Genomic DNA, 11,993 nt, shown 5'->3' on the forward strand with positions numbered 1-11,993 from the left:
TAAGGAAGTGCTTGGTGAAGTTCCTTCTTGCTGTCAAGATGCAAGTTGCTCCAAGGCTGTCAGCCAGCTGGTGCAGGTGTCGCGCCATGCTCCCTCTTATATGAAGGTAAATATGGTGCAAAAGTGAGAGCGCGTAGATGCGATGTGAGCACTTGTAGAATATGACTTGAGAGCGCAGATGCGATGTGAGCACTTGTAAAATATGAGAAACAAATGAAGTGACTGTTTCATTTCAACGCTTCCGCTCATAAAATTAATGCTGCCTCTTTTCTTCTCTTACATCAGCCCTGTGTTCAACAGAGTGGTCAAGATCTTTCCATCGCTGCAGTTTTCCACCATGGCATCTAGTGCAAGATTGGCCTCCTGCTGAATAAAGATATTTGTAGTCTGTGCCAGATTCAGCACCACAGCTCGGCCTGTTCCTTCTATCTCCGCTTCCACGGCCTTTTGAAAATCAACATATAGCTACAGCTGAGTCTTAATAGCCACACAGGCCACTGCTGAGCGTCGGCTATTCACTTTTATAGTAAAAGTGAACATTGTTAGTCTAGACTGTAGGCACATGTTGGCAAATATGAACTGCGTGAAACCCAAAGATAGATACAAACATAAACATGTGTTCAATACCTTCTCAATAAGAACCAGGCACGCATTGAGGAGTTTGGTCTTCAGAGTTTCTGAGTGGTGCTGTGCCAGAGCTTGAATTGTTTTCTAGTCGACGATTTTGTTTCGTCCTATAAATTTACACAACAAGAATTATATATAACAGCTGCTTTATCTCCTTTTTCGTGCAGGGAATTAAATTTCCCCCAAAGATCCTTTTCTAAAGAAAATTCCAACACAAACCTCTGCATTGGTTTTTTTGAAACAAAATAAGCTTTCCTTAACACACTTCCAGTTCAATCTGCCAGTTCAACTTTAATTGTAAAGTATAATTATCTGCAATTTAACACTATACAAAAGATGTTGCACCAACTGATAGAAGTCACAGCTTACAACATTTACTGGATCCTAACAAAAGTTCAATGAACCAGTACATTATCATCATCATTGCAGTAACCTCTTCATGAAACTCCAACAGTATTACAAAGAATCCATCAGCATCAGTATAAAATATCATAAAATCTGAAATTGCCTTTTATTTTACCACTAGACTCCACACGAGCACCAGATACCAAATAAAAAAGGACTTGTTGGAAATCTGATCTTTTGCTTAGCTGCTTTTGTTCCCCTTGTTATGCAAAGTGACATGAATAAAGGGAGGGAAAACCTGCCCAAGCCTTTAAACTCAGTTGAAAGTGAAGCTTAAAAACAATTTTTCTAATAAAGCAGCTCTGCTCCACAATGCAGCTTTGTAGCAACTGAGCCAACAAATATTAGAAATATTACTATTGATTTGTTTCATTAAGTGGGGCACCTTATTTATGTATTAATGGTATTGTGAAATAAAGTGATGACAGAACAAATTAAGTCAAGCACAGGGACACATAACCAGCCAAAAGAAGTTATATAAGACAGCGACAACCAACAAAACAAAGGGGACAAAAACGCAAACAAGGTACTGGTGGGTACAATGGGTAATACAAGGTACAAAAGGCAAAGACGGAGGTAAAGCAAAACAGCCGTAGTGATGATCATCTATGCTCCATAATCAATTGTGTGAGTTTAAATTGATCACATATAATAGTTTACTTAAGTAAACTGTTCAGTTTTTTCCATCACTAGACCAGAAAAAAATTGGTAGACAGAGAGAGGGAGGGAGAGAGAGAACAACAAGGTGAGACCACCTGCTGTAGCTCCTCTGATAATGGTGGTACAATTATGATATTAGCTATGATTCAGAATCTGTTATTCTTCCATTTTTCAGTCATATCTGACATCGCCTATGATACTTGTGGATACTTTTGGCATCACTCATGTCTTGTCTGCTAGATCCATACATAGAATTCTGTTTGCTAACTTAAACAAAATGTTAACTTTCCAAGACCATTAACCTAACACTATATGCAGTGTTTTAGCATCAATTCTGTCTGCAAGATGTGTAGAAATCTTTCCGCTAACTTATATTACTGTGTTAAACCATTGGTGGGAAAGGTAAGATCCTTTACTTACTTTACAAATACCAAGTTCAGTGTTGAAAAAGTCCATAGAACAACAAGAAGGAAACAAATGTGCTGCATGTAATCTTATATTTCCAAGATAAAGCCCCCCCCCCCAAGTTGTTATCCTTTTTATCTGGAAAACAGACAACCAAGATTGATGCTAAGCTATGTATGTGCGTTTGTGTGTGTGTGCGTGCATGTGGGTGTGTGTGTGTGTGTGCCCTGCTCCATTGGTTTCTAAAGAAAAGACTGGTTAAGTTAGTCTCAGTGGCCACTCCTCACTGAAACCCATTTTACTCAAGAATGGAAGATTGGCGGGTGTTGTATTTCAGAAAACAACTGTCAGAGGAGGAAACACTTCAGCTGCAAAAGGCAAAGTGTGCATCTTTCAGGTTAAAATGTATTTGACAAATTTTACATTATTAGATTAGATTTTAATATATTACATTTTAGCTTAAGTTTTACTGTTATTTATGGTATTAATGGGAATCTTTGAATCAGTTCAACTTAAGACATAAGAACTCTTACTATGCTTTTGTATGTAATCTTACAACTTGGTTAAAAAGCAACCAGACCTGCCATCAGCTACTGCATGGTTGCCTTTACTTCTCTCATTTGCTTGGCTTGTTGTCTGTTTGTCAGATTGCGTCTCTTCTTGTCTTCGGTAATGTATTTTATGATGTCATGTTTAAACTGTTTTTGGGATAATATTTCAAATGTTAAAATGACATGGTGCATAGCTGTGCAAGTTTCAGATACATAAAAAAAACACCTTGCAATCTTACATGAAATAACAATTACAGATATGACAAAAAGAAAAAAGCAAAAAAAAAAACATTCAACAGCAAAATGTACAAAGGAGATCCTAATTCTTTTTATTACAAAATATTTGTAACTAATTATGTGAGCGGTCTTAATGGCTTTCTTGTTGTTTACTATCTAGATTCAAAGCCACATTGTAGTTTAACATATAAAATACCAAAATTAGGTGTGATCTAAAGCACTCTAGCTTTGCATGGGACATTGGGATATTTCCCGACAAGACATATACCTTTGATAGACATTGTTTTGTATTTATTGCCTGTATTTCACATGTTCTACTTTGCACAATGTTTACCTTGCTCCAAGCTCTTTATCCTGTTTAGCTGTTTGTGTTTTGCTTTCGCCGTTTCAAAATTTGAAAAGTTTAAATTTGTTTTTGTGGTTGTTTTAATTACTAATTTCACATCCGGCCAAGGGACAACAGTTGAAAACTAGACTTTAGCTAACACTGGCACATTTTATCCATATGCATTGTCCCTGGAAAAACAAAACAAAAACAAAACAAAAATAAAAGAGGTGAAAAATCTAAAATCTAAGTACCAGAGTACTGAAAGGATCCCTATGAGCAGTAATTGACATGGCCTTACAACAACTTTATATCATCTACTGTATGGCACACTGACATGCACTAATTCAGTTCTTACTAAAGGTTGAAATGGACCAAAGACTAAACACACAGATACAATTGAATGAGATGGCCCTTGGGACCAGACCAGGACATACTCAACCCAAACTTCAGGAGAGGGAGCAGTGGGGCAATAAGATTGAGTTTATCCTGGCAGTGGCCGGACACATTGTCGGTCTGGGAAACGTCTGGAGGTTTCCATACCTTTGCTACAAAAATGGAGGAGGTACATCTTTGTTGCTGTGGCCAGGTGTATATAATGTAAAAAATACTGTGTTGTAGCCTGCCCTGGCAGGTATTAAGAATGGGTTTAGTTAATTATTAGCTGGTGGGACAACATTCTGCAAATGCTGCGATTAAAAATGAGACATGCTAAAACTATGGCAGTATTGTTATTTAGTGACTATGATTGTCCTATGATACACCTGTTTCTTCTCGCAGACTGTATAGTCATTATTGAGTGTGCACAAATTTATGCCATTTAATCAATATTTTAACCAGATATTTCTTTTTTATTTTAAAGGGGTTTTCTTCATTCCTTACATTTTGTTTTTGTTTACCTGTGGAATCCCACTCTTCTTTCTGGAGACATCTTTGGGCCAGTACACCAGTCAGGGTGGAATAACATGTTGGAGGAAAATCTGCCCTCTTTTTGAGGGTGAGTCTTCACAGTTTTTTCATATTTAAGAAAATTTTGTGTAACAGCTAATTAATGTTGTTGCATATAAGCACACTAATTCACTAATACAAGCACTAATGAACAGACCATCGGGGGATCCCTGTGAGATGACATACTGTGATTCAACGCTCTAGCTAGCTACACAAACTTGAATTAGCTGCAGTAGTGTGCTACGCTTAGCAAAAGGAAAATCTACAGGCTGGTCTGCAGCGTTTACATTACCTCTTACACTGCGTTTTCAGCTGCTGGTCCTCATAGCAGGCTGCTGCCACCCAAACAAAGAAACACCGGGGGGCTGTGTGAGAAAAATAATGACAAAGGATCCAAAAGTGTGTGAAAGGCTAAAGGCAAACCACAGGAGACTGTTTTCGCAACAAATATCTGCTCCCAGGACAATAAATTGGACATAATTTTATCATAATTTCACTCCTTTACGTATAGCACAAAGATTGACGACATAAAGTTTCTTATCTAATAGATAAGCCTTAAATAAGCTTCAGCCGTGAACCTTTGACTTGGACAAACAGCAATGTTGTTTTTTATGGTATTAAAATTTGACATCTCTCTACAGGCTTAGGTTATGGAAGCCAAGTGGTTGTTTTGTACACTGGGGTGTATTACATCATTATACTGGCTTGGACGTTCCTCTACCTGTTTTCATCCTTCAGGTCTGTGCTTCCATGGGCGAGCTGTAACAACAGCTGGAACACAGGTACCAATACTTCATTTTTCAGCAATGACACATAGGCTACACATAGGCTGTGTGATGTGTTCATTTTGTTAATCTGTTTTTATAACCTTTTTTATTCTTATATGTAAGATGGCTGTTTTGAGCATGGTCACAATCAAACATCCCCACTACACCTGTATGGAAATGGCACTTCTTCAGTTATAGAATTTTGGGAGTAAGTGGCATTATTAAAAGGATAACATGATAGCCGCAATGTTTTTTGGTTCTATATGTTCCTCATTAAACATGTTTACAGAAGGAGAATCTTGGGCCTGTCAAGTGGCATTGAGAAAATTGGCAATGTTCGTTGGGACCTGGCCCTTTGTCTTCTTCTTGCCTGGCTGGTGTGTTACTTCTGTGTCTGGAATGGAGTAAAGTCCACAGGAAAGGTAGAGTGCTATTAATTAATTTAATTATTATTGTTAATATGTATTTCTTGTAAACTGTTCTTAAAATAGTCGACCTCAAAAAGTAATACAGAAGTTGCTGGTTCTGTCTTAGGTGGTCTACTTCACTGCCACATTTCCGTACGTTATGCTGTTGGTGTTGCTTGTTCGTGGTCTTACATTACCAGGGGCCAAAGATGGAATCATGTTCTACCTCTACCCAGACCCATCCCGCCTCACTGATCCGGAGGTATGACATTTCCCTGACCCTAAACGAAGTGCTTTGAGTGCTTGAATATAACCAAAGACAAGATCAAGGGTCTGCAGCTATAGGCTAGCAGCTCTGTGAGGCTGCACATTAGCACAGCGTACTTTGAGCTGAACAGCCTGCTAACATGCTCATAGTGTCAATGCTCACATTCTGATGTTTAGCAAGTATGTGTTTCATGTACAGTGTCTTAGTTTTGAATGTTAGCATGCTCGGAGATGAGGAGTCGCGGTTGGATTTTCAAAAATACGTTTTGTTAAATAAATAATAACATTGATGATTTATATTGTGTATTGATCCCCTACACTAGGCTACTGCACACAGGACTGAAATACACGCACATGCTCAGAACCTAATCATGCACAAATGGAGAGATGTCAGGGTGAGTGGCTGCCAATGCTAGACCAGCACCCTGAGCGGTTGGCAGGGCCCAGGAGGTGAACTGGCATCTCTCCAGCTACCAGTCCACACTCTGTAATTTGGTCCGTACACAGACTTGAACCTGCAATCCTCCGGTTCCAAATCCAGCTCTCTACGGACTGAGCTACTGCCACTCCATTAACACAAAAATGAATTTTCTAAATATGCAAAACCCAGTTCTGGGCCTATAAAAGATGACAACTGAACATAACTTAACTCAGGCTATGCCTATTTATCATAAACTGAACTCAAAGGGGAACATAGCCTAAAGGTGGATAAGACCATTTTTGAAACAAAGGGCTAACACACAGACAAACACAACTTCATAAACTATAATTAGACATTATGCAAATACTCTCAGTATGACAATTTTGTGACTTGGCCAACGCATCGTCACAAACTGAACATAAACTTATTCAAATCCCTCAGGTATGGATGGATGCTGGCAGCCAAATTTTCTACTCCTATGGAGTTTGCACAGGTGTACTGACATCATTAGGAAGTTACAACAAGTACAGCAACAACTGCTACAGGTTTGAATTTCTTTCATCCGCACAAACTGTACTCAATTCACGATGAAGTTGAGTTTTTACTGTAGTTTAGGTTAGAGCTCAGGTTTACAAATGTTTCTATACATCCCCTACAGAGACTGTGTTTACCTGTGCCTGTTAAACAGTTTAACAAGCTTTGTAGCCGGCTTCGCCATCTTTTCTGTGCTCGGTTTTATGGCAAAGGAGCAAGGTGTGGATATATCAATGGTGGCTGAATCAGGTATGGAAGGTTTTTAAAGCAGAAACCCAGAGTGAAACTGTTTGAATGTTGAAAGGAAAAATGACAATTTCTTTCATGTACATTTTCAGGTCCAGGTTTGGCATTCATCGCTTATCCTCGTGCTGTGGCACTGATGCCACTTCCCCAGCTCTGGGCCATTTTCTTCTTCATTATGATCCTCTTCTTAGGATTAGATAGTGAGGTATGACTACAAGTCTGTTTGGAAAGTAATAACTAGATTCAGACACAATTGCATTAAAGTGCTCATATTATGCTTTTTGGCTTTTCCCCTTATCGTGTGTCATTGCTTTTTTGTGCATTTTATAGGTTTACAAAGTGAAAAAGCCCAAAACAGAAAAACACAAAACACTGTTCACAAACTGCTCCAAACAGCTCTATTTTAATCCAGCAGCACCTGCGTCCCTTTGTAACACACGTTACAATGCTCCCCTAGCTGCTAGAATGGCACATCCTCATACTCTGCTTCTGATTATCTAGTAGACCTTACCTAGGTACTGCGCATGTACAATTCCCAACAAAGATGGAACAGAAGTGAGATGCCTCACTCTGTAGCTAAAACAAGAGCTCAACACACAGGTTGAAAAGAGGAGCTACAGCAATGTGCAGTACAACAAAAATGTTTCTATTTTTAAATTAAACCATGTAAACATATTCTAATACAACATCTAAATATAATTATGATCCTGAAAATGAGCACACTATGAGAACTTTAAAACAACACTTTTTCTTTTATCCATCTAGTTTGTATGTCAAGAGGCATTGGTCACAACCATCTCGGACATGTATCCCGACTTCTTTCAAAACAATTGTCGTCGTAAACTCCTCCTTCTTGCCATTTCTGTTGGAAGCTTCTTTGCTGGCCTCATGATGGTCATGGAGGTGAGTGATGATATTAATTTATTTAACCCTCGTGTTGTCATCCCGCCCACTATGCAACTTTTTGTTTTTCTCGATCCAAATTAAAAACAATTTTTTCTGCCCTTTTCCGGATGTTTTTGTTGTTTTTGTTTTTTCCATCATTTTTGTCACTTTTTTCAACGTTCTTTTATCAGTTTTTTCTTTTTAAATGCTATAAAATTGAATAAAACTGCCAAATTCCAAGAAATTGGGAAACTCATCATTTATGTTACTTGTCAAAAGCATCATAGGGAATCATCTACGTTAATTGTTTGGACATTTTTCTTTGATAGAAATCCAAATTTCTGATGTAAAAACTTTTAGAAAATGGGTCATATTGGACCTGAGGACAACCGGATGGGTTAATCAAATAAGCCTCCATTTACAATGTATTTTAATCTGTATATATTATCTGCTGTAAATGGTAAATACTTCTACGATGACATATTGGCCACCCACAAGAGTGTGGATGATGCACTTTTACCAAAGGAGTCAGTTTCTTGTCCTTTGCAGGGAGGCCTTTATATCTTCCAGCTCTTTGACTACTACGCCTGCAGTGGGATGACACTCATGCTCTTTGCAGTTCTTGAATCTGTCTGCATTGGATGGATCTATGGTAAGGACTACTTGGAACCTGATATAATTTGAAGAAGCCACTGCTTGATCCCTCTTTTTAAACTTATGCTGTACAGACAAATTGTTTTGAACCCTCTGAGGTCCAAGGGAATTTTGAAATATATTTTGAAATCAACATTTTTTAAGGTATTTGCATGTAACTGATCCCCATGTGTTTCATTTCAGAATTTTTAGAACAAATACAGCTTTAGGTATTGGCAGACCCACATTTTTTCTAGAGCAATGTTAAAGAGATGATTTGGCGCTAAAGCTGAAATGTTGATAATGGCTTTTTGAAAATACTGAAGTATCTTATGATTTGCTGTACAAATTGTTTTGGTGCTTAAAAAAAGTTTACCAAAGTCTTAGGTTATACATGATTAAATTAGAAAATAACTGTCTGAAGTGAAATTTTGTATTAACGCTTTTTGAGCAGGAGTTTTGTCAAACATTGTTTTTGTCTTTTGTCCTCAGAGGGTTAAACCAGTGGTTCCACAACTGAGGGGTCACAAGACAGTTAACAACATAGGAAAGAAGAAGAAAAATACGAAAATAGAACAGGCAAACATATGTTAGTTTACATACAGTATGTAACCTGGGATGGTTCACAAGTAGACATTGCTTTATTTATTTTTTATTTTTTTTAATCAAAGTTGAGATCCCAAGTATGTGAGGCAGAATTTTAAGGAGCTGTATTAAAAATGATCCAATGCTGGGAACATTTTGGATTTGATGGGAACATTCTTAGATTTGAATATTTGACTTAATGACCAAAATGCTAATGTACCACTACTTACTGTCTTCAGGTGCAGATCGTCAGTATGATAATATAAAGGACATGATTGGGTATCGACCCTGGGCTTTTATGAAATATTGTTGGCAGTACTTCACGCCAGCTATCTGTACTGTAAGTATTGGAGATGTAGGCATGCCTTGTAACATTGATCATGCTTAACAAGAGAGTGTATTTGACCGCTGCCAAAGGCATCGGTCCTAAAGGTAGTCAGTAGTGTCAATGGGACCAGAACGGTACCAGTGATGGGGTGCTGTATTCCAACTCAAGGCTATTCAATGTTGTTTTTTTATATCTTTCATCAACAGCTATAATTTAAATAAGCAATATTTTTGGCAAAAAGTCTTAATCTGAAGTTGTCACCATCTTTAGGAAAAAGATGAAACCAAAATTCTGAATTCTTTTGAAGGTTTTGCAACAAAACAACAACTAAAACCAGCAGTTGAGGGATGTAACTTCAGTTGATTCTCCATTTTTCTTTTCTTTCTCAGTTCAAACATTTTGACCATTCCTGTATTGCTATAAACAGATAAAATATTTCATAAAGAACTGTAAACATACATGGCCATTGTATGTTTTCTGGAAAGATGAAGATTTGGTGCTTGATGGAGCTGAAACTGTGCAAACAGGTTATGATGGCTGATGTGTACGCTTGTGTGAAGCTACCTGAACTCTAGAGTCTAATGAAAATAGACAATAGCCAGTTGTGAATTTTCTTTTCTGTGTGTATGAATAATCGGATCAGTTTTAGTTCCATGGCTTGTCTTCTCTCTGCTTGTGTTTTTTTTAGTGCACATTTCTCTTCTCCTTGGTCAAATATACTCCGCTGAAATTCAACAACACTTATGAATACCCCTGGTGGGGCTATGCCATTGGGGGATTTTTAACTCTCTCTTCAACACTTATGGTTCCTTTTTGGATGCTGTATGCTGTAAGTGTTACTCCAGGAACGCTGAGCCAGGTACAGTCACACGTAATTACTGTTACGAACTAAAGTAAAAAATAGAAAACTTTGAAGGTTTAAATTAATTTCTGAATACCACAATTTTGGGTCTGTAACATGATAACTGAGCATGTGTATTGGTATTGTCAATTTAGTTTCACTGTATTAAAATAATTTCGGACGGTTTTCAGTTTAAATTCTACCAAACTATGATTGCTGGTTGGTTCAAATTCCAAACTATGCAGATGTATACTATGTAAAACTTTGTGGTTGAAAAAAAGTCTGAAAAAGCCGAAACTTTTGGGGTGTTTGCTCTTTTATGCAGTATTTAGGCATGCTGTGTGCTCTGTAGTTATGTGAAGAAAAACTGTACATCAACTGTATTGTAGTTGTTATTGATATTGAGCCCATGACCTGTCCCTTACTTAAAGTTGGTGTTTAAAGGGGCAAACATGATTATAGTTAAGCAGATTTGTTATTTTACCACAGTTAACAGACTGTAGACTTTAATGGCAAACTGTTATCTCTTTCTCTACACAGAGACTGAAAGTTCTGTCCACTCCAGCACATGACTTACCTACTGCAATGCAAACAAAGGCATTAAATAAAGAAGCATTTCAGACTTTCACAGGATTATGCACACTGTCCACAACAGAAAGACCCAATGACAAAGGCAAAAGATCTCAGAGATCATCCATTGTCTAAACTGCAACAAGAAAGTACTGGAACAATAAGCCTGAGGAGTGCGGGTTCCAAGCAGTTTTACTTGTCAGCCAAACTGCCAAAAATAGCAATTGTGATCTGATTTTTTAGGCTGTGAATGTAAATATACTGTGTATCTGATTTATGTTGTTGATGATTTTAAAAAATCACACTGGAATAGTTTTGGAAGAGTGCTTATTAGTCCCTATTAACATCACACAAACACATGCTTTTCTGTTCAATTATTTTTACCTACAGTTAGGTATTTGATAACTAAGCTTCTTTTAAAAAGACTAAATTAACCTTGAGTACTTCATAGCAACAGTGTTGTCCATCTTTCCCCAGAATTCTTGTTCCCTTCCACCCCAGGCACCCCATTTCAAAAGTGTAATTTGCCTAAAACCTTTTATTTTTCTTATTCAAATGTACAGAGTGATTTTTGTAAAGTACATTGTACTTTTTGAATAGATTATATCACAACTTCTTTATGAAATACACGTTTTCACATTAATTGGTTTCTTACTCTGTAACATTATTACTTTACCTTGTAAGTAGTACAAGAACCCCTAACAAATCTAACACCTATAATACAGGTCATCACCTATTCCAAGATTTGTCCTCTGGGAGGCGCTGCAGGTCTCTGCAAAAAACGTCCTCCCTAGGAAACCAATGAATTTCCTGCTGCAATGAGGTCTTCAACCTATGCACCTTATGGACAATGTGTCACTTTAACATTTTATTCCTATCTGTGAATTCTGAGAATATTGTAAAAAAAAAAGTAGTTTAGTCCAACTGCAAAATTACACTGAAAACAAGTCTAACCAGCCAATCTTGTTTGGACTTCAAAGGAAGGGGCTGTGAAGTACTGTATTTGTGATTTGCAATTGAAGTAGTCTTGTGGATGTTGACAGTAGGTAATCTGTTGGCAGCATTTGGGGTGCATGTATGCACCTTACATACTTGAAGCTGTGGATGAAAGCAGCTAAGGTGTAGGCTAATAATTGATAATTATTTAATGCCAATATGTACACATAGATTCTTTATAAATATCCAGATAGGAGACTGGTTTGCTCACTCAGACAACATAATATCACTACAACATAACATTCACAGACAAACTAACACAAATTCCAAGAGGACATTAGTTTTACACAGCAACTAAGCAATATAGATACAATTGGTCTATTAATAGATGCTTATTCTGACCACCAAAAAAAAT

At 37.4% G+C, this 11,993-nt stretch overlaps 1 protein-coding gene across 1 annotated transcript; it reads left to right on the forward strand.

The window, feature by feature from the left end:
- The first annotated feature begins 2,395 nt into the window (after positions 1 to 2,395).
- On the forward strand, positions 2,396 to 11,256 carry LOC117943986 (sodium- and chloride-dependent GABA transporter 2-like). The gene is made up of 15 exons (XM_034870477.1): positions 2,396 to 2,494; positions 3,574 to 3,775; positions 4,073 to 4,207; positions 4,800 to 4,940; positions 5,049 to 5,133; positions 5,215 to 5,347; positions 5,460 to 5,594; positions 6,462 to 6,565; positions 6,679 to 6,803; positions 6,893 to 7,005; positions 7,566 to 7,703; positions 8,235 to 8,337; positions 9,143 to 9,243; positions 9,920 to 10,090; positions 10,613 to 11,256. Exons 2-15 carry the CDS (start codon positions 3,580 to 3,582, stop codon positions 10,775 to 10,777), a joined length of 1,845 nt encoding a protein of 614 aa, XP_034726368.1. The 5' UTR covers positions 2,396 to 2,494; positions 3,574 to 3,579; the 3' UTR covers positions 10,778 to 11,256.
- Positions 11,257 to 11,993: the final 737 nt, after the last annotated feature.

The sequence above is a fragment of the Etheostoma cragini genome, chromosome 4 (genome assembly GCF_013103735.1).
Source record: "Etheostoma cragini isolate CJK2018 chromosome 4, CSU_Ecrag_1.0, whole genome shotgun sequence".
Lineage (NCBI taxonomy): Eukaryota > Metazoa > Chordata > Actinopteri > Perciformes > Percidae > Etheostoma > Etheostoma cragini.

Coding starts and splice junctions, on each gene's coding strand:
- LOC117943986 (XM_034870477.1), top strand. CDS start 3,580: ATGGACCAAAGACTAAACACACAGATACAATTGAATGAGATGGCCCTT. Junction 5,348..5,459: donor GAGTAAAGTCCACAGGAAAG/GTAGAGTGCTAT, acceptor GTTCTGTCTTAG/GTGGTCTACTTCACTGCCAC. Junction 7,006..7,565: donor TCTTAGGATTAGATAGTGAG/GTATGACTACAA, acceptor TTATCCATCTAG/TTTGTATGTCAAGAGGCATT.